Genomic DNA, 22,898 nt, shown 5'->3' on the forward strand with positions numbered 1-22,898 from the left:
GCCCCATGGAGGTGCGGGCGAAGCTCGGCAAGGCTGTGGCTGAGGGCCGAGACGCAGCTAAATACTCAATACGGTGTGGTCTTGATACGACCGAGTCGCTGGGCAGAGCTATGTCAACGACGGTGGCGATTCGTCGCCACGCCTGGCTGAGATCCGCCAACTTTTCGGCCGATGTCCAAAATGCCTTGATGGACATGCCGTTCGATGGCTGTCGCCTCTTTGGTGACAATGCAGACCACGCGCTGGAGTGCTTCAAGGACTCCAGGGTCACGGCCAAGTCCTTGGGTCTTTCGACCCAGCGCCAGCAAACGGGTTCGTTTCGCTCCTTTCGTGGCCAAGGAAGGGGCGTCCCCACACGTGCTGCCAGCCACGCGCCGCAACAATCCTTTCAACGCGGTGGCGGCCGTGGAAACCGCCGAGGCGGCGGTCGGGGTCAACGGCGGGGTCAGGCCACACCTCCCCCCGCAGCATCTGCCTCCAAATCCTCCTAGTCCGTGCTTTCGGCCCCATGTGACGCCAGTGGGTGGCAGGGTTCGCCATCACCACGCTCACTGGCGCACAATCACGTCGGACAGGTGGGTGCTGCAACTCGTCCGAAGGGGCTACTCCCTCCCCTTCGAGACCACTCCTCCAGCCATGCCACTGCGGAACCACCGTGTGTCGGGGGACCACTTGACACTTCTGCAGGAGGAAGTTACGGCCCTCTTGGCCAAGGGGGCCATCGAGCGCGTTCCTGAGCCAGAAGTAGGGCGTGGTTGCTATTCCCACTACTTTCTGGTACCCAAGAAGGACAAGGGGGGCCTACGTCCTATCTTGGATCTAAGGAACGTCAACGGCTTCCTCCGGAAAGAGAAGTTCAAGATGTTGACGTTAGCTCAGGTCTTGGCTGCTCTAGACCCGCAAGACTGGATGGTAGCGTTGGACTTGCAGGATGCCTATTTTCACATCCCCGTCCTGCCGGCCCACCGGCGTTACCTGCGGTTCACGGTAGGCCAGGAGCACTTTCAGTTTATCGTGCTTCCCTTCGGCCTTACCAGCGCCCCACGGGTGTTCACGAAGGTGATGGCGGTGGTCGCAGCCCATCTGCGCAGGTTAGGGGTTTCAGTCTTCCCCTACCTAGACGACTGGTTGTTGAAGGCGGGCTCGCCCCAGACAGTCGTCCACCACCTTCAGATGACGGCAGACCTCTTGCACGACCTGAGGTTCTCCATCAATGTGCCGAAATCACACCTGTGTCCCTCTCAAAAGCTCCTTTTCATCGGAGCGGTTCTGGACTCGGCGCAGTTTCGGGTTTATCCTCCGGAACGGCGGGTCCGGGATATACAGGCTTTAATTCCCATCTTTCAGCCGCTATCCCGGGTTTCGGTCAGGTTGACGCTGCGGCTGCTGGGACTGATGGCTTCCTGCATCCTTCTGGTGCATCACGCCCGGTGGCGGATGCGGGCTCTGCAGTGGGACCTGAAGTTTCAGTGGGCCCAGCATCAGGGCAACTTGTCCGACCACGTCTTGATCTCGGAGGGCACTGCGAGACAACTGCAGTGGTGGCTTACGGACCGCGATTGGGTCAGAGGCAGATCCCTCTCCCTTCCCCAACCGGAGCACGTTGTCGTGACGGACGCGTCCCTCCAGGGTTGGGGTGGCCACTTGGGAGAGGCAGAGATCAGAGGCATCTGGTCTCCGGCGGAGTCCCGGCTCCATATCAACCTGTTGGAGCTGCGGGCGATTCGTCTAGCACTGAAGGCATTCCTCCCCTTTGTCAACGGGAGTGTAGTGCAGGTGTTCACCGACAACACCACCGCCATGTGGTACTGCAACAAACAGGGCGGAGTGGGGTCGTGGACCCTTTGCCAGGAGGCTCTGCGCCTCTGGCAGTGGCTGGAACGTCAGGGCGTGACTTTGACGGTTCAACACCTGGCAGGCTCTCTGAACGCCAGGGCGGACGAACTCAGCCGTCGGTGCTCGATGGATCACGAATGGCGTCTGAACTCGGACGTGGCGCAAGGCATCTTTCTGCAATGGGGAGAGCCTTGGTTAGATCTATTCGCCACAGAAGAGAACGCGCAATGTCATCAGTTCTGCGCGTTGGAGTTTCCAAGACGGCACTCGCACGGCGACGCCTTTCGGCGCGAGTGGAGTTGCGGTCTGTTATACGCCTTTCCGCCTATACCACTTCTGCCCAGAGTGCTGAAGAAGATCAGGCGCGACCGGGCCCAAGTTATCCTTGTGGCTCCGGACTGGGCTCGAAGGTACTGGTATCCTGAGCTACTCAGCATGTCAGTCGGTCCCCCGATCCGCCTGCCCCTTCAGGAGGACCTTCTGTCGCAGCAGCAGGGGACGGTCCTCCACCCGAACCTGTCCAGTCTCCACCTCCATGCTTGGAGATTGAGCGGCGGCAGTTGAGGCCATTTGACTTGCCTCCTGAAGTCTGTGATGTAATTCTGGCAGCCAGGCGTCCCTCCACTAAGTCGGTATACGCCTGTCGGTGGAACAGATTTGTGGCATGGTGCACAGCAAAGGCTGTGGATCCTCTTTCTGCCCCTCTTTCAGAGGTTCTTCTGTTTCTTCTTTCTCTTGCCCAGCAGGGCTCTGCTCTGGGCACTATCAAGGGCTACCTTTCTGCCCTTTCAGCCTTTCTGCGGCTTCCTGATCAGCCTTCTTTGTTCAAGTCCCCGATTGTAACGAGATTCTTGAAGGGCATCACACACATGTATCCACCTGTTCCGTGTGTGATGCCTCAGTGGGACTTGAACCTGGTTCTTACTTTTCTGATGTGTGCTCCCTTTGAGCCCCTTCATTCTTGTCCTCTTCGTCTCCTGACTTTGAAGACGGCTTTCCTGGTTGCCATCACCTCTGCCAGGAGAGTGAGTGAGCTCCAGGCTCTTTCTGTCCAACCTCCTTTCCTGTCCATTCATCCAGACAAGGTGGTTCTAAGGACTAGACCTTCTTTCCTGCCCAAAGTAGTTTCTGCTTTTCACATCGGGCAGTCCATCACCCTCCCCTCCTTCTTCCCGCCTCCGCATCCTTCAAAGGATGAAGAGCGGCTCCATCGTCTGGACCCAAAACGTGCGCTTTCATTCTATATGGATCGCACACGCCAGTTCCGGGTGGATGACCAACTGCTTGTTGGCTACGTGGGTGCGAAGAAGGGACGGGTGGTGTGTAAACGAACCATCTCTCGGTGGGTCGTTCTGTGCATCAAAGCGTGCTACTCTTTGGCTCGGAAGGAGCCTCCTGTTGGGCTGAGGGCCCATTCCACTCGGGCCACGGCGGCTACTACTGCCCTGGGCCGGGGAGTCCCTTTGCAGGACATTTGCCAGGCGGCTACGTGGGCCTCGCTGCATACCTTTGCGAGGCACTACTGCCTGGAGAGTCAAGTCCGGAGGGATGGCTTCTTTGGCCGTTCTGTCCTCCAGGACTTTCTGGTGTAGGAATGTATTGGTTCGCAGACCCACCACCGGGGTTGGTATTGCTGGGGTATCTATTCTAAGGTAAGGAATCTAACACTAACGTGTTTCTTTCAGATGAACAAGTTGTGAGAAGGTGGCCTGATATGCAGTGCTCACTATTCTAGTGAACACTATGTATCAGTCCAGCAACCCTTATTGATGATTGGTTGTAAGTCAACCTTATAGACCAGCTATCCTAGTAGCGTGGATACGAGCAGTCTAAGGCTAAAGACTCGAGAGGGCGTGTTAAGCCAGCTGTTTACCGCACATATACCCCTTGAATACCAAGTGAAAGGACACCACACAAGTGTTATGAAAATAAACAGTGTATTTATTTAAATCACAACAGCCCTGTACTCTTTATGAGGACAGGGTACTAAGCACAACACAAAACTCTTACGAAAATACTTAAGTTAGCACAGTATATACAAATGCCCGAGGGGCACGGAAAACCATATACTCTGAAAGTGGAATGCGAAATTACTAGCAGGTAAGTACAGTACTAATAGGCTTTGGAATCGCTAGGACTTGACTATAGAATCGTTAGATTACTTCTAGGAGACCCAGGGGACTCGGGTGCAGAGTGTGCACTCTCACGCGTAATGCGGGACAAAGTCTATGGTAGCTAGAAATTGCAAAGTTAGTGTTCTCGGGCGAACCCGACCTGGTAGGAGGAAAACGAAAGTGGATCCTGACCCTTGGATAGTGAGGCTATGCTGGGGCACCGAAATGCCGAAGTTACCTAGCCCAGGGGCTGCAGCTGCATAGGACTCAAAAGACGTCGGGAATCCTCGTTGCCGGACCAGGAGCCTGGAAGAAAGAAGTTGCTGGCAGGCGACCAGTGAAGAAAGTTCGGTGGATCCAAGCCTGGATCGATAGAAGATGACACCTGAAAGCAGAGGGGACCAAGTTCGAGACTACTAGCCAGTAGTCAGTGGGCACCAGGAGGGCACCGGATGGTAGCCACCTCGACTAGGTGAGTGGGTGACGCTGGGCTCGCAGATCTCACGGACCAGGAGGCGTTGTCGGCGACCAGGATGGAGGAGCGAGCTGTCCCACGAAGATTGAAGCTGTCGGCGTCGCTGGACCCAGGATTGGGCAACAAAGCCTTGGCAAATTCAAGCCCACGCGGTGGACCTAAAATGGCGTCTGGAGTGGACCAGGGGGGTCCGGGGTGCCTCTCTTGAAGAAGGAAGCAAGGGCCAGTCTGGAGCAACCAGACCAGCAGCAGTGATGTCGTCGGGCGTCGTTCAGAAGGCCACAAGCCAGCCGGCTAGTAGCCACACAGCGCGGTGAGCACGCAAAAGCAGAAGGGCCCCACGCAGATCGTGGAGATGCTGGAGGGCTGATCTTCGGTGCTGGAGCTGCTCAGGGTTGGGGCTTCTCGGACCCCAAAGCACTCACCAGTGGAGCACACGGTGGGCTTGTTACAAAGAAGTCGTGCAGTCTTGGCGATCGTCGGTCCCTCGAGGTCTCGTCGCACTCACAGTTCTCAGCTTTGCTGTAGAGGTCAGAGGTGCCAGGGAAGCCGGGTCTCGTCGAGCTGGGTCGTCGGATTCGTGAAGAAGGACTTGCAGCAGACCGCAGTGTTCTTAGGATGGTGCCCGCTTGATGCAGGGTGACTACTCCTTAGCCACAAGGGAGAATCTTGAGGAAGAAATCTTGAAGTCCTTTCGAAGAAAGTCGTGTCTTGATTCCAAAGATGATCTAATTTGAACAGGGGGCCCGCTCCCATCGTTATACTAAAAAAGGGGGCTGACCCGGTGACTAGGTTCTGCCTATGGGTGGGACTAGGAGGGGGGTGGTTACACCCCTCTGCCATGCCACTCAGCAGTCACCTTCCTGAAAAGCCCTGCCTACCCAGGATACACAAAACCATGTCTGGGACGGTGCTAGCACCGCCCCTGACAGGAAACCCTTTGTCCAGGCTCCCCTCGCTGGAAGGACTCGCTGCTGCAGGGGGTCAGACTCGTGTCTGTGGTGGCAGCATCCATTTTGTGGAGCTGAGGCTTTAGTTAACTTTAACCGGGGTTCACAGTTACATACATGTCGTGTCCCTCTAGAAGGGTGGAATGCTAACCCCGTCGCCAGAATTGGCGAGGGGTTAGTATTCCAATTCGTATGACACCTTACTCGACATGTTTTGATAAAGCAATACCAAAGTTAGCATTTAACCGCGAGGATTATAATGCACTTAAGAGTATATGGTATGCGATATCATGGAACAGCTATTAGGACTTGGTTCCGCAAGCTGCAGACAGGCTCAGCTCATGCCAGAGCGCCATCTCACACGATTCCAAGCACTCTGCCTTCAGGATTGTCAAGGCCTGCCATAGGAGTGACTGATAGGAATCTGTGTGTCCATTTTAGGGTTAGGTATAGGTATACTACACCTACAGCAAAGGGTGGTTACACGACTTTGCCCCAGCTGTCATGCAGCCAGTTGTGTCAAATTTAGGAGGCCAGCCAGGGGTGGCATAATACATGCTGCAGCCCCTGGCAGCCCTGGGTACACCTATGCCCTGAGTTACAGGGTCTGATAAGGTGGCCCAGTACCAATTGGTAAATGCACCTAGGGTACACGTTGTAATTTAGAAAGAGAACAGCCAGGCTGTGGGTCTGATTGGCAGGCCCACAGCCAGAGAAAGTCGTAAACCAGTGAAACAAAAGCAAAAAATCTAGGTGATCATAGGATTGCAGACCCTACTCTCCTACATGACCCCCCCAAACTTTGGGACAATAAGCTAACCTTGACCAGGTGAGTCTTCTTGTTCTAAGTAGAAATATCTGGAGAGCCCATCGGCATTGCCATGATCAGTACCAGGTCTATGTTCCACTGTAAAGTCCATCCCCTGTAGGGAAATGGACCACCTAAGCAGTTTGGGGTTTTCACCCTTCATCTGATTTAGCCACAAGAGGGGCTTATGGTCGGTCTGAATCTTGAAGTGAGTGCCAAACAAGTATGGCCTCAGCTTCTTCAGGGCCCAAACCACAGCAAAGGCCTCCCTCTCAATAGCTGACCAATTCTTCTCTCTGGGGGTCAGCCTTCTGCTTATAAAAGCAATGGGCTGGTCTTGACCATCAAAATTCAGTTGAGATAGAACAGCTCCCACACCCAACTCAGAAGCATCTGTTTGGACAATGAATGGTTTGGAGTAGTCTGGACTCTTAAGGATAGGTGCTGTGCACATGGCCTGCTTTAGGTCATCGAATGCTTTTTGACAGCCTGCTGTCCACTGAACCTTTTTTGGCATTTTCTTACTTGTCAGTTCATTTAATGGTGTCACAATGGAACCATAGTTCCTGACAAACTTTCTGTAGTATCCAGTCAGGCCCAAGAAAGCTCGAACCTGAGTCTGGGTGGTTGGAGGAGCCCAGTCCCTGATTGACTGTATTTTGCTCTCCAGTGGCTGAACCTGGCCTCCACCTACAAGGTGGCCCAGGTATACAACCTGTGTCTGCCCTATCTGGCACTTGGTGGCCTTGATAGTGAGGCCTGCTGCTTGCAGAGCCTCTAACACTTTCCTCAGGTGGACCAGGTGATCCTCCCAGGTGGAGCTAAAGACAGCAATATCATCTAGATATGCTGCACAGAAGTCATCCAGCCCAGTGAGGACTTGATTCACCAACCTTTGGAAGGTGGCAGGTGCATTTTTCAGACCAAAGGGCATTACCACAAATTGATAATGCCCACCTGGGGTTGAAAATGCTGTCTTGGGCTTGGCATCCTCAGCTAACCTGATTTGCCAATACCCAGCTGTTAAGTCAAATGTACTTTAGTAGTTGGCAGAAGCCAATCTATCTATAAGTTCATCTGCCCTTTGTATTGGGTGGGCATCAGTCTTAGTGACTGCATTGAGACCCCTGTAGTCTACGCAGAACCTCATCTCTCTCTTACCATCCTGGGTGTGAGGTTTTGGCACTAGAACTACTGGACTAGCCCAAGGGCTATCTGAGGGTTCAATGACTCCCAACTCCAACATCTTCTGCACTTCAGTTTTTATGCAGTCTCTAACATGATCAGGCTGCCTGTAGATTTTACTCTTGACTGGCAGGCTGTCACCAGTGTCAACCTCATGGGTGCACCAATTGGTCTGACTGGGTGTCAGAGAGAACATATGTCTTAAAGACTGAAGAACCTGTTTACAGTCTTTCTGTTGATGTTCAGAGAGGCTGCCACAAAAGACAACACCATCTACTGACCCATCATCAGGATTCTGAGTGAGCAGGTCTGGGAGAGGGTCACTCTCTTCCTCCCGTCCCTCATCTATGGCCATGAGCAAGCTCATGTCCTTCCTGTCGACATATGCTTTGAGCCTGTTGACATGGAGTACCCTGTGGGGGCTCCTGAGAGTTCCAAGGTCCACCAGGTAGGTGACCTCTCCCTTTTGCTCAAGAATTGTGTGGGGCCCAGACCATTTGTCTTTGAGTGCTGCTGGGGCCACAGGCTCCAACACCCACACCTTCTGTCCAGGCTGGTAAACAGTCAGGACAGCCTTTTGGTCATGCCAAGCTTTTTGAAGTTCTTGACTGGCCTTAAGGTTTTCAGATGCCTTCTCCATATACTCAGCCATCCTGGAGCGGAGACCAAGTACATAGTCCACTATGTTGGTTGCAGGCTTTTTGAGAGGTCTCTCCCATCCTTCCTTCACCAAACACAGGGGGCCTCTCACAGGATGCCCATACAAAAGTTCAAAAGGGCTGTAGCCAACCCCCTTTTGTGGGACCTCTCTGTAAGCAAACAGAAGGCAGGGAATCAGGACATCCCATCTACGCCTGAGCTTTTCAGGTAGTCCATGAATCATCCCTTTTAGGGTCCTGTTGAACCTTTCAACAAGCCCATTGCATTGTGGATGATAGGGTGTAGTGAACTTGTAGTTGACACCACATTCCTTCCACATAGCAGTTAAGTAGCTTGACATGAAGTTTGCACCTCTGTCAGAGACAACCTCCTTAGGGAAGCCCACTCTGGAGAACACTCCAACTAGGGCCCTTGCCACCTCAGGTGCTGTGGTGGTCCTAAGTGGAATAGCTTCAGGATACCTGGTGGCATGATCCACTACCACCAGTATAAACTTGTGCCCTGATGCTGTCTGGGGTTCCATTGGACCAACAATGTCAATCCCCACTCTTTCAAAGGGCACCCCCACCACAGGCATTGGTATAAGGGGGGCCTTTGTTGTGCCACCTGACTTACCACTGGCTTGGCAAGTGACACAGGAGCGACAAAACTCCTTGGTATCCTCATTCATGTGAGGCCAGTGAAAGTGTGAGACAAGCCTGTCCCAAGTCTTTGTCTGGCCTAAGTGACCTGCTAAGGGAATCTCATGGGCCAAGGTAAGTAGGAAACCTCTCTGAGACAAGGGTACAACCAGCCTCCTGGTCATGCCAGGCTTGGGGTCTCTTGACTCAGTGTACAGGAGTCCATCTTCCCAGTATACCTTGTGGGTACCTGTGGCGTTCCCAGCAGCCTCAGCAGCAGCCTGCTGTCTGAGGGGTTCAAGAGAAGGGCAGTCTAACTGGTCCTTCCCCAGGTCTTCCCTTGAGGGTCCCCCTGAACCCAAGAATTCAACTTGATCAAGTTCAAACTCTCTAGGCTCAGTTTCCCTCAATTCCTGTAGGTCAGCCTCCTCTGAGACTTGATCCACAACCTGGGGCAAGGGGGAAGGCACAGCCTTAACCCTACTGCTCTTTTTCTTGGAAGGTGTCTGGTCCATTGTTCCAGGATCCAGCACCTGTTCAGTGGGGCATTTCCTGACCTGTGACCTGGTCACAGCAAACACATGTGCTGGCAAGCCTAACATTTCCATGTGAGTCCTCTGCTCCACTTCTGACCATTGTGATGACTCCAAATCATTGCCCAACAAACAATCCACTGGGAGGTCTGAACTAACTACAACCTTCTTTTGGCCAGTTACCCCTCCCCAGGAGAAAGCTACAATTGCCATACTGTGATTGGTAGTGACATTGCTTGCATTGGTCACCAGGAATTCTGTACCTGGCATGATCTGTCCAGGGTCCACAAAGTTAGGTGTCACCATTGTGACACTGGCACAAGTGCCCCTATAGGCCTGAGCCATTTTTCCATTAATGAAAGGTGTCTGTCTGTATTTGCCCAAAGTATTGGGACTTATATCAGGGGACATATCCATATCCCCTGTACTGACAAGGACAGCCTGAGTGAGTGTACCAACTAAGTTGTCACACCCCTCAGAACCCAGGGTTAACCCTACTAAACCCTTGGGAGGTGCACTACCACTGCTGACTGTACTAGGGGGCACAGGTGCCTTAGGGGCTGCAGTGGCAGGAGTCTGCCCTCCTCCTTTCTTGGTGCACTCACTAAACCAGTGAGTTTTACTTTTGCAGTATTGGCACCACCTTTTAGATTGGCCTTCTTTCTTCTTTTGGGGAGCCTGACCCCCACCCTCTTTGGGTTGTTGGGGACCTGTCGAAAACTTCTGGTCATTTTGTTCCCCCTTAGAATCTTTACCCTTCTGGTCTGCTTTCTTCTGACCACCTTGATTCTGGCCCTGGTTCTGTTTAACTCTTGTTCTAACCCATCTGTCTGCCTTCTTTCCCAATTCTTGGGGAGAGGTCAGATCTGAGTCAACAAGATGCTGATGCAACAACTGGTTCTGACAATTGTTTAAAATGTGTTCTCTCATCATCAAATTATACAATCCTTTATAATCAGTAACCTTACTGCCCAGCAACCAGCCCTCAAAAGCCTTAGTGGCACAATCTACAAAGTCAGACCAATCTTGAGACTGTGATTTCTGGGTACCCCTGAACAGCACTCTGTACTGCTCAGTGGTTAGGCCAAACCCTTCAACCAGTGTGTTTTTCAAGACTTGGTAATTGTTAGCATCCTCCACTCTTGTAGTGAGGAGCCTATCTCTACCTTTGCCTTCAAAGGAGAGCCACAAGATAGCTGCCCACTGAGTCTGGGGAACACCCTGCACAGTGCAGGCCCTCTCCAGAGCAGTAATCCATTTTGTGATTGTGATTGTGATTGTGTTCTTATATAGCGCACTACCACTCCAAGGAGTATCTTGGCGCTGCGATTCCAAGATGGTTAATAGAGATGAGAGGTAATGATGATTTAGTGAGCGTGCAGGGAGATGATTATACCAATGCTTTGTAGTCTGATTCTGAAAGGGAGTAGATCCAGGTTTTTAGGTTTTTCCTGAAACTAAGTTCTGTTGTGTTATGGCGTAGAGACAAGGGGAGGTTGTTCCAGGCCTTTGCTCCGATGACAGCAAGAGATTTTCCTCCTTTGGTCGTTAACCTAAATCTGGGGATTTGAAGTTGGTTAGTGGTAGATGACCTGAGGGTTCGTTTCGGCTGATATGCTTGAAAGTACTTCCTCAAGTACAGCGGGCCTTGGTTGTGGTAGGCTCTGTAGGTGATGGTAAGTACCTTAAAGAGGATGCGTTTATGCACCGGGAGCCAGTGCAGTGCATTTAGTGCTGCCGATGCTGAGGACCTTCTGGGTAGTTTCAGTACAAGCCTGGCTGCTGCGTGCTGGACCATTTGCAGTCTGTGCAGGGCCGATTTATTCAGCCCTGCATACAGACTGTTGCAATAGTCCAGTCTGGACGTTATAAGCGCTACAGCCACTGTCCGCCTAGCACTTAGGGGAAGGAAATCAAAGAATTTCCTGAGGCTTTTGATGGTTCTGAAACAAGTCCCCGCTACTTCTTTGGCTTGTAAACTGAAAGAGAGGGTATTGTCGAACTTAATGCCCAGGTTTCGAACAGAATTAGTTGTCTTGGGGGGGGCTTCCACCATTTCCGGCCACCAGTCCTTTGGGGAGAAACAGTTATTGAGGCCAAAAGGAACAATCTCAGTTTTGGCTGAGTTACATTTTAGATGATTTTGGGTCATCCACTTAAAGGTTGCTGTTAAGCACTCTTTCAGAGTTTGTTCAGCGTCAGTTTGATTTTTGTCAAGGGTCAACACGAGTTGGGTGTCATCAGCGTAGGCAATAGTACTGATGTTAAAGGTGGAGATAAGTTCCAGTAAGGGTACCATATAAAGGTTAAAAAGGGTAGGGCTCAGGCTTGAGCCCTGCGGCACCCCAGATGTCAGGAGCTTCTCCTCAGAACGGAAATTGCCTAGCATGACAACCTGTCGTCTCTGCTCCAGATAGTTCTTGAGCCATTTGAACACGGTTCCTGCTATGCCAGCTTTGGTCAGGCGGTGTAACAGGATAACGTGTGACACCGTGTCGAAAGCCGCAGAGAGGTCCAATAGGATCAGGACAGCCATTTTTCCCTGATCTAAGGCAGCACGAATGGTTTCTGCTGATGATAGTAGCGCTGACTCAGTGGAGTGGTGAGCCCTGAAACCAGCTTGGCACGGATGTAATAAGTTGTTGTTTTCTATGTGGGCCATCAGTTGTTTGTTAACAAGGGATTCGGTGACTTTGCATATTGCGGGGAGGAGGGAGATGGGGCGCAGGTTAGACAGTGTCGTAGGGTCAGGTATTACTTTTTTCTGTAGTGGTCTGACTGCGGCCAGTTTCCATTGAGAAGGAATATCCCCTGTTTGCAGGGACGCATTAATAATAGAATTAATGCAGGGGTTGACCTCGTGTATTATGGTTCTCAGAAGTGTTGGAGGACAGGGGTCAAACGGGGAACCCGATTTGGTGGCCAATATCCTTTGGTGGGATTCTTCCAGCGTAATATGGTTGAACTTTGTCCACCAAGGATGGGCTGGATCGGTGCCAGGCTCTGCCTCAAAGTTTTTTAGGACTGGTTGTGGGAAGTCTTTCGTCAGGGTGTCGATTTTTTGGGCAAAGTAGTTTGCGATGTCATTGCACATTTGTGGATGTCATCCCCTTGTTTAAAGGGGGGCACTATCTTACCCAGGTGTTTTGTATCAAAACTCCTTTCCCTATTACTAGGTACAATGCTGCCACCAGTGGGGACTACCCCACTTAACTGTTGCTCTCTAGCAAAGGCAAGCCTTTCTTTGGCCAGGGCAAGTTCTTCCCTTTCAATCCTCAGATTGGCTGCCTTTTCTTTAGCTGCATACACTCTCCTCTGGGGGGATGTCATCCCCCTCTGAGAGGAGTGTTGAGAGCCATTGGTTTGAAGGGATCTGCCAGAGCCTCTGGATAGAGACCTAGCTCGTCCATTCCCAATGTTAAGCTGACCTGAGAGTGGCCCCAGGGGTCCCCTAGTACCAAGCTCATGTCTGTTTAAGTTGGACCTGGTTAGTCTGCTGACTTCTACCTGTCCCTTATCTGCCTCATTCCCTGACAACAAATCCTCATCCTCATCATCAGCATCATCTGCCTCCTGAAGGGGATGGTCATGGCTATTAAAGGGACCCTGTAAGGGGGGCATGCTCCCACCTGGATTAGAGGGGTCTGGGTTACCAGCCCTTCTGGCATCATAAGTCTCTAGGGGACCAATCAGGAATGGGAGTGTGGGGTTAGACCCCTGTCTTAGCTTCCAGGAGGTGAGACAACTCTGTACATCCAGGAAGATAAGTCCTGCATATCTTGAAGAGGCCTGTGGAGGGTCCTCAACCACCTGAGGGGTCTCAGTAGACACTCCGTGGTCAGACATGCTTCTAGTGTGGTGTAAGTGATGCACCTACCTACACTATGAGTTTGCCTACTGATCCCTTGCTAAGAGTTGCAGCCAAGGTGTGCTAAGCCTTGAGGAGCTGCAACAGCTGGTTCAGTAGAACTCAGAGTATTCTAAGCTAAGTTATATGTACCTAACAGTACTTATGTGATCTTTCAACAAGATATTCTTAGGATACGTGTGGTAAAACAACAGCAAGCTCAAATCCCAACCGCTGCTCACCAATGTGAGAAGGTGGCCTGATATGCAGTGCTCACTATTCTAGTGAACACTATGTATCAGTCCAGCAACCCTTATTGATGATTGGTTGTAAGTCAACCTTATAGACCAGCTATCCTAGTAGCGTGGATACGAGCAGTCTAAGGCTAAAGACTCGAGAGGGCGTGTTAAGCCAGCTGTTTACCGCACATATACCCCTTGAATACCAAGTGAAAGGACACCACACAAGTGTTATGAAAATAAACAGTGTATTTATTTAAATCACAACAGCCCTGTACTCTTTATGAGGACAGGGTACTAAGCACAAACCAAAACTCTTACAAAAATACTTAAGTTAGCACAGTATATACAAATGCCCGAGGGGCACGGAAAACCATATACTCTGAAAGTGGAATGCGAAATTACTAGCAGGTAAGTACAGTACTAATAGGCTTTGGAATCGCTAGGACTTGACTATAGAATCGTTAGATTACTTCTAGGAGACCCAGAGGACTCGGGTGCAGAGTGTGCACTCTCACGGGTAATGCGGGACAAAGTCTATGGTAGCTAGAAATTGCAAAGTTAGTGTTCTCGGGCGAACCCGACCTGGTAGGAGGAAAACGAAAGTGGATCCTGACCCTTGGATAGTGAGGCTATGCTGGGGCACCGAAATGCCGAAGTTACCTAGCCCAGGGGCTGCAGCTGCATAGGACTCAAAAGACGTCGGGAATCCTCGTTGCCGGACCAGGAGCCTGGAAGAAAGAAGTTGCTGGCAGGCGACCAGTGAAGAAAGTTCGGTGGATCCAAGCCTGGATCGATAGAAGATGACACCTGAAAGCAGAGGGGACCAAGTTCGAGACTACTAGCCAGTAGTCAGTGGGCACCAGGAGGGCACCGGATGGTAGCCACCTCGACTAGGTGAGTGGGTGACGCTGGGCTCGCAGATCTCACGGACCAGGAGGCGTTGTCGGCGACCAGGATGGAGGAGCGAGCTGTCCCACGAAGATTGAAGCTGTCGGTGTCGCTGGACCCAGGATTGGGCAACAAAGCCTTGGCAAATTCAAGCCCACGCGGTGGACCTAAAATGGCGTCTGGAGTGGACCAGGGGGGTCCGGGGTGCCTCTCTTGAAGAAGGAAGCAAGGGCCAGTCTGGAGCAACCAGACCAGCAGCAGTGATGTCGTCGGGCGTCGTTCAGAAGGCCACAAGCCAGCCGGCTAGTAGCCACACAGCGCGGTGAGCACGCAAAAGCAGAAGGGCCCCACGCAGATCGTGGAGATGCTGGAGGGCTGATCTTCGGTGCTGGAGCTGCTCAGGGTTGGGGCTTCTCGGACCCCAAAGCACTCACCAGTGGAGCACACGGTGGGCTTGTTACAAAGAAGTCGTGCAGTCTTGGCGATCGTCGGTCCCTCGAGGTCTTGTCTCACTCACAGTTCTCAGCTTTGCTGTAGAGGTGAGTAGAGGTCAGAGGTGCCAGGGAAGCCGGGTCTCGTCGAGCTGGGTCGTCGGATTCGTGAAGAAGGACTTGCAGCAGACCGCAGTGTTCTTAGGATGGTGCCCGCTTGATGCAGGGTGACTACTCCTTAGCCACAAGGGAGAATCTTGAGGAAGAAATCTTGATGTCCTTTCGTAGAAAGTCGTGTCTTGATTCCAAAGATGATCTAATTTGAACAGGGGGCCCGCTCCCATCTTTATACCAAAAAAGGGGGCTGACCCGGTGACTAGGTCCTGCCTATGGGTGGGACTAGGAGGGGGGTGGTTACACCCCTCTGCCATGCCGGACTTCCCCAGGCCAGGGGCTGGTGTGCCCCTGGAACTGGTTCAGACTGGCCTATGCGTAGTGAGCACCGGGGTGCCACTCAGCAGTCACCTTCCTGAAAAGCCCTGCCTACCCAGGATACACAAAACCATATCTGGGACGGTGCTAGCACCGCCCCTGACAGGAAACCCTTTGTCCAGGCTCCCCTCGCTGGAAGGACTCCCAGCTGCAGGGGGTCAGACTCGTGTCTGTGGTGGCAGCATCCATTTTGTGGAGCTGAGGCTTTAGTTAACTTTAACCGGGGTTCACAGTTACATACATGTCGTGTCCCTCTAGAAGGGTGGAATGCTAACCCCGTCGCCAGAATTGGCGAGGGGTTAGTATTCCAATTCGTATGACACCTTACTCGACATGTTTTGATAAAGCAATACCAAAGGTAGCATTTAACCGCGAGGATTATAATGCACTTAAGAGTATATGGTATGCGATATCATGGAACAGCTATTAGGACTTGGTTCCGCAAGCTGCAGACAGGCTCAGCTCATGCCAGAGCGCCATCTCACACGATTCCAAGCACTCTGCCTTCAGGATTGTCAAGGCCTGCCATAGGAGTGACTGATAGGAATCTGTGTGTCCATTTTAGGGTTAGGTATAGGTATACTACACCTACAGCAAAGGGTGATTACACGACTTTGCCCCAGCTGTCATGCAGCCAGTTGTGTCAAATTTAGGAGGCCAGCCAGGGGTGGCATAATACATGCTGCAGCCCCTGGCAGCCCTGGGTACACCTATGCCCTGAGTTACAGGGTCTGATAAGGTGGCCCAGTACCAATTGGTAAATGCACCTAGGGTACACGTTGTAATTTAGAAAGAGAACAGCCAGGCTGTGGGTCTGATTGGCAGGCCCACAGCCAGAGAAAGTCGTAAACCAGTGAAACAAAAGCAAAAAATCTGGGTGATCATAGGATTGCAGACCCTACTCTCCTACACAAGTTACTTACCTTCGATAACGATATATCTGTAAGAAACATTAGTTAGTGTTAGATTCCTTACCGAACCCACCCATCCTCCCCGTTCTGCGAACTGATACCTAGGGTTAAGGACATCCCTTTCAGGGCTCTAGTTTCAAATGGCACCAGTGTTGGTTCTCTCATGGCTCTGCGTTTTCTGGCGCGGAAAAGCTGTGTACAGAGAACTGACGTCAGCGCGCGGAGGCGGCGTCTATATACTCCAGCGACGTCATCACGGCGCACGACGCCGACGACAGACGCGGAGCCGCAGGGGACGCCTGCAGACGACGCCTACCGACGCGCAGGGGTACTGCTACGCAAAAGTTTACTGACGCCTGGGGATATTCTAAGGTAAGGAATCTAACACTAACTAATGTTTCTTACAGATATATCGTTACCGAAGGTAAGTAACTTGTTCTTTGGGCACCTGGGCTCGGCCAGTTTCCGGTGATCCAGTGGCTCCTTCTGTCTTGCACCGCCACTTTCCTGCTCCACATTTCGATATTCGTTCACCCAGACGTACAGGAGTTTGTTCTGCAAACTGCCTTCCCTTCCTTGCCTCAGCGAATGCTTCCTCCTTCCCGGGAGTCCAGATGGCCAGAGTTGTGGGGTCGTAACATCTTCGCCTCCACTAGCGCCGCCCTTCGTTCACTGAATACAGTGTGTGTCTTGGCTCAGGCTACATCTGCCCTGTGGGACGATAGAGTCTCTTTCGGTAACCTCTGAGAGTGCTCGTGTTGACCTCCTTCATCTTCTCCGGGATGGCCGTGAACTTGCTGAATTTACAATCTGCTCGGTCTCGGATACTGCAGATTCCTTAGGCAGAGCTAAGGCTGGTTCGGTTCTTACGGCACCATGCTTGGTTGCGGGATAGCGTCTTCCCGTAGAATATCCGGGAGCGACTTGTTAATCTACCCTTTGATGGGGTGCTATTGTCTGATGCCCATGCCGAATCGGCTGTTCAGCGCCTATTTGTGGGCTTTCACCCTCCCACTTAAGCCTCTGTTTCCCAGGTCTTCCTTTCTCATGTTCCGGGGTGGTTACCCTTTCATTTAGCATCCTTTAGATGCATTATGAACTGGCAGTAAGCCTATTGTGGCAGTGTTCCAAAGGTGGTTGTGTCTGGTCCTCTGACTGTGGTTTGCTCCAAGAGGTGTTCCCTGTTGGCTGGGGGTGTGCCATACTCCAAGTGGGGTATTTGTAGGCTATTGTATAGCTCTGCTTTATGCCAAGTGGGTCTGGAGAAATGTTTGGGCTCTATACGTCCCCTGATGCTCTTACCTTACCGTTGCATGGTGTTCACTGTTGTGACTTTGGCGCTATCTTCTATACTTAATTGGTCGTCTTGCATACATTCTTTATCATGCTTAAAATGCGGCTACCACCTGCCATTAATGCACTAGGTGTGTTCCTCCTATAACACCCATGCTGCATGGTCGTGGCTCGTTACCCCTTTTTTGATATATATATATATATATATATATATATATATATATATATATATATATATATATATATATATATATATATATATATATATATTCACCACCAAATGAAATTATACTCGCACTCCACCAGGATATCGTTTGAAAGCAGGTTTATTTTAACAGTGTACCATTACAGCACACTGCTGTTAACCTACGCGTTTCAATCTTACGATCTTGATCAGGTTTTGTAACCCGTAAGCGACTCGAGCTCCGGCAGTCGGCTCTGCGCCGCTCGAGGTCCCGGTCGAGGAGGAAGTCGAGGGACCGGTCGCGGAGCCGCGGTCATCGCCACTAGACGAGTCACCACCACTCGTCGAGCTCCAAGTCCTCCGGTAAGTCGAGGCACTCGAAAAAGAAGTCGAAGAGGCGCCATCGCTCTTCCGACTCACCCCGAAGCTCGCGCGACGCAGCGCCACCGGAGCCGCAAGCACCGCTTCCAGCTCCATACCCGCCGGTCCCTGGGCTGCACGCAACGCAGGAGGAGATACGTGCCTTCCTCGTGGCCACGAGGACTCACTTGCCTCTGTCGGACCATGTCGAGGTGCCTTCGAGCCCCACGGGTCCGTCTGGGAGTCTTAGAGGGCTGGCGGCTCTGGCCCCGCCGCCGTCGTCTGGTTCGGCCCCGCATCCGTCGTCTACTTTGGTCCAGACGCCACAGGACCCGTCAGGATCCGGGGTGGATCCGGGTCGTCGCCAGTCAACCTTACGACTCCTCTGCTGGCGCCGACCCAGAGGAAGTCGCCCATGGCGCTGTCCTCGGACGACGTCATCCCCCAGTCCCAGTCCCGGTCCAGGTCCGGCGTCAGACCAGCCCCTCCCGGCACTGTCTACGGCATCGATAGGTGAGCAATTCACCTACGACCTGGCTCCATCATTTTTCCCTGACTATCAGGAGATGGATGACGAGGAGGACTGGGAGGGGTCTAAGGACCCTCTGGCACTGCAGTTTCAGTTGAGCCAGGACTGGGCAGACGAGCTAGGGGGTAGGCCAGTGGTCTGGACACTTCGCCCGACACTGGATTTGTCTCTCCTCCCTCCGTGGCTACAGAGGAGGGGGCTGCTTACAGCGTGATGTTGACTAGGACGGCCAAGGCCTTGGCTCTTGAGCTCCCTGTAGTGGCCTTGAGGACTAACCTCCTCACTGAGGTGCTCAAATCGCAGGCAAGCTCCTCGGATCCTCTACTGCCGTTCAACGAAGCCCTCACCGACATTCTGCTGGGCACCTGGTCCAAGTCCCCCACAGGCCTCCCTGTGGATCGGAACGTGGCCCGACGCCACCACCCGGCTCCGGGGGACCTTCGCATCCTGTCCATTCATCCCACCCCTTAGAACCTGGTGATCCAGGCCTCTACCTCCCAGACCGCATTCCTGACCGCTCCTTTGGATCGGGAATCCAAAAGGTACGATCAGTTTGGGAAGAAACTGTTCTCCTCCTTGAGTTTAGGGCTGCGGTCTTTCGTGCCGACCTTGCAATGAATTCGTTATTTATCTTGGTTTTAATAGAAATGGTTCTGGATGTCCTTCCTTTCTTGAGTTATAAGGTTAGGTTTCCTTCAGATATTTCTTTAACGATGTAGAGAATGGCATTCGCTTGGCCCTGGCCATTCTAGTTCAAGGGCTTACTTACTTCTTGGGTGTTAAATGCTATTGTCCTGGTAGCTCCATTTTCTGGATTTCTTAGGGCAGGTTCTTGGAAGACTTCCTTACTGGTGTAGGGTGCTCTAATTCATAGGGTATTCCTTATTGCCTGTGGCCTTCTGCTCCAGACGCTCATTTCACCGTTTAGGGGTCAAGCACTGCTGTCCTTCAGTTGACTTTTGTCTTCTGACTCGATGTTATTCAGCTGCCCTTTGGACATGGATTTCAGGCCTCTAAGGTTGTTTCTTTATTTACGTGGTCTGTGGTCTTTGCCACAGTTTTTATAAGGAGCTCATGCTCTTTTTCTTCTAATTCCTACGTATGTCTGGTCTATGGTTAATTTTGACTGGCTGGTTCTCTGAGAACTTCAGTAGGATTAGTTTGCAGACCCTCCTTTGGGTGGGCATAGCTATAGTATTTATTTCACAAGTTAAGGAATCTGCGACTCGATGTCTCTATCAGATGAACAAGTTACTTAGCTTATCTTAACGTATTATTTGATAGAGACACAGTCTGTCTAGCCGCAGATTCCGTAACGCCCTGCCCATCCTGCACACTCTGCAAACCATCAGTAATGTAAGTGTTATACCCTTTTCAGTACTGGTTTTATATAACTGTGATCACTGTTTAATGTAATTTTCTAGTCCAACTGACCATTTGCTTTAATTTCCTAAATCCTGACTTTGTATTGCCACAATTTTGTCATGTTTACTCCGTCATTCCTTTTGGTCTTTCCTTATGGGCCTGGTCTGGGCCTGGTCTGGGTATTTTCATACCATTTACTTCTATTTTCTCTGTTTTTCAAGATATTGTGATCTTTTTTGGCACACTGTTTTCGCAGCAAGTTTTTGTTGTTGCTCCTTGCATGGAAGTTTTCACAGAAAAAACTGATGTTCGTGTGCCGGATGGACTTATATGGCTCCTCTGACGTCACAACAAGAATCAACGTCATCATGAAGCCATGCAACGCCGTACCTTGGCGCGCAGAGATACTGCTGAAAATTTTCCAGATCTATTGTGACATCTGGCGGGGAATTCACAAGTTAAGGAATCTGTTGCTAGACTGTGTACCAGATAGTACGTTTGTGAAGAAAAGTAACTTGTTCTTCTGGTGGATACTTTGTCTAACTTCACTTCCCCTCCACGTCCCTGTACTGTGGAGTGGCCTCTTTTACTTTCTAAAAAGGTCCCAAAGTAGAGATTTGCAAACTGGTACTGGCATTTGTTTATATGATTCGCGCCTGAGGATACAGAAGTAGATCAGCAACAAATGGACATTAGAAAGAGAGGGAGTTGCTCCCCTCCATCACCTCAGGGGCAGAACGAAGTCTACACAGAACCATGTGGTGCCACCTAGCGACGGGTGGGTGCACTGCAATGAACGGTTTCTCAATCCAGTCAGGCGCCTGGGGCATATTCTAAAGGGGATGCAACTGTGGTTAGAAACTCGATCTACTAGAAAGGGTATTACCAAGGGAAATAAACTTGCTCTTCTGAAACTATTCTAGGTCATTCAGTTGGATGAATAGCAGCTACGGCAATGAAGCGACATTTAGAATGACACACTCTCATAAAGCATTACCAAATAATAATACCTGATGGTACTTTTAGAGTTGATGTTTAGATTTGCAGCATCAGCCACTGGTCTGCAGCCCTTAGAAGCTTCTATGTAGTCCGCATAGGTAATCCAATTGTGTATTGTATGTTTTATTTGTTTATTTATTAATTTTGTAAAGCTTGATTTATTAAGTTGTGGTTACTTCAGAGTGTTATATCTTTTAATTTTATTAAGTGGTGCCAGCACATTTTATTTATTTATTTATTTAAACTTATAAGGCGCACAGCTACCCGCAATGGGTTTCCCGGCGCCAAGGGATAGACTAGAGAAGAAAGAACTACAAAGCTTTAAAGAATGGGACAGCTAGAAAGAGACTGTTCTGAAAAATTAATGCTGAAAAAAACAAGTTTTTAATCCCTTGCGAAACCTGACAAGATCAGAATAGAGTGTGAGTGCCTCGGCAAGGAATGAGAATAAAGGTGCATATGGTAGAAAAGGGCTCTCATTCTCCTTCCAGGGAGTTTTCATTCTTTAAATGCAACTCAAATTTACCGAACTTACATATTTTGATAACAAAATAAACATGTAAACAGAAAATATATGGCAATATAGTATGTGAATAGAAAATACGGTCATAGAAAATCCTGTCTTTAATCCTGAGGTAAGAATTGGTCGTGGGGTTGTTCCTGGCTCTGTCAATTAGGGGATTCAAGTTCTTCTCATCAGTTTCACAGCAGTAGGGGTGCTGCAGCAGTTAATTGTCCCTTGCTACGCCAAGGAAACTGAGGGCTGAAGGAGATGTCAATTGCTTGTTAACTATGGGTTGTCATTGCTAGGTGTTTAGAAAAGAGATCAGTTTTAACAAACTCAGTTACTGGAAGAGTGCATTACTTTTCATGTACATATTTTCCAGGAGAAAGCAGAACTGCGTAAAGCTTCAATCATTTTATTTGGGAAACTGACCAAATTCAGCACTGGGAACAATGAAGATGTTTTCTTCGAGCAAATTCTGAATGGTTTAGTTGCATTGTTACTTCACCTTCAGGACCCCATGCCAGAAGTTGTCAAGGTGAGTGTGCTTCATAGAACATTAATTTCCCGAAACTTTGGAGATCACCATTTTAAGCTCTTGTTCTTAAACTTTCACTGACATCTTGATCATGATTATGATTGAGACTATTTTTGCTTCATATATTCGAATGGTGATCACTTTTGTATATACATTTTTGTTAAATCTTTGCTCATTATTGTTATTGTGAATCTCTGATATTGTTGCAACATACTGCAGCAATTTGTATTCTGTTAAATTCTACTAACCCCTTAAATATTGTCCTGTTGGGACTGTAAAAGGCTATGCAGTGCTAGATTTGGGCTACACCTTATTTCTTTTCAGTTGAAGAGGGGCCTATCACTGTTCACAGTGATATCCTGGACCTGAGTTCTCATCCATGCTCCCACCGACTGTGTTGAAGCCATGTGTGTTAGCAGTCCATGAGTCGTGTCTTTGATCAGTGTGCATGAGAGCAGTGTGTCTATAAACACTGCCAGCAGTTTGGATGCCAGCAGTGTGTGCGTCTGTGAGCTGTGTGTGAGAGCAGCATATGAGCCTCTGCGGTGTGTTTGTGAGTATGTGGTAGCTGTCTCCGTGGGCTGTGTAGGCATCTTTGAGCAGTGTATGTCTAGGAATATTGTGTGAACATATGATGTATGAAAAGAGTTTACGTCTGTGAGCTGTGCATCCGTCTGTGAGCAGTGTGTATGTGTGTCAGAGCTAAAGCTAGTTCTTTTAGTATGTTATGGGATTGGTGTTTATATGGTGCTTACTGCCCCTGGCGAGGCGCTGAAGTGCTTTGTGGATGCACAGCACACTACTCTGTGCCAAGTGTTAGTGATTTAGTCGTGCACAGTGGTTACTTTGTCATGCTGTTTTTTATGCATTTGCTCTACAGTGTTAGCCTCTTTATGCAAATGTATAATGCAGAGTATAAGTTGTTGTCCCGTATTAGTGTTGTGGATGCACAGTATTATTGACTTCAGGAAGCATATATACTCCACCTGCAGCCGTCGTGCTGTATGGTACATATTACATGCGGAGAGTTCCCCTCTCTTATCAGCTGTGGCAGGCCCCTGTCACACAGTACATTGTTTCTGGGGTGCGATATACCTTGGTGGCCATGCACATGAAAGTTGAAGTAATTATCG

At 50.3% G+C, this 22,898-nt stretch overlaps 1 protein-coding gene across 2 annotated transcripts in view; it reads left to right on the forward strand.

Moving 5' to 3' along the window:
* The window catches only part of MROH1 (maestro heat like repeat family member 1), a 2,204,128-nt gene that overhangs the window by 2,075,005 nt on the left and 106,225 nt on the right, over positions 1-22,898 (forward strand). For both annotated transcript variants that reach the window (XM_086966435.1, XM_086966436.1), the window contains exon 39: positions 21,610-21,765. In XM_086966435.1, coding sequence (XP_086822561.1) covers positions 21,610-21,765 — 156 coding nt within the window. The remainder of the gene's footprint in view (positions 1-21,609; positions 21,766-22,898) is intronic.

The sequence above is a fragment of the Lissotriton vulgaris genome, chromosome 4_1 (assembly GCF_964263255.1).
Source record: "Lissotriton vulgaris chromosome 4_1, aLisVul1.2, whole genome shotgun sequence".
In the NCBI taxonomy this organism is placed as follows: Eukaryota; Metazoa; Chordata; class Amphibia; order Caudata; family Salamandridae; genus Lissotriton; species Lissotriton vulgaris.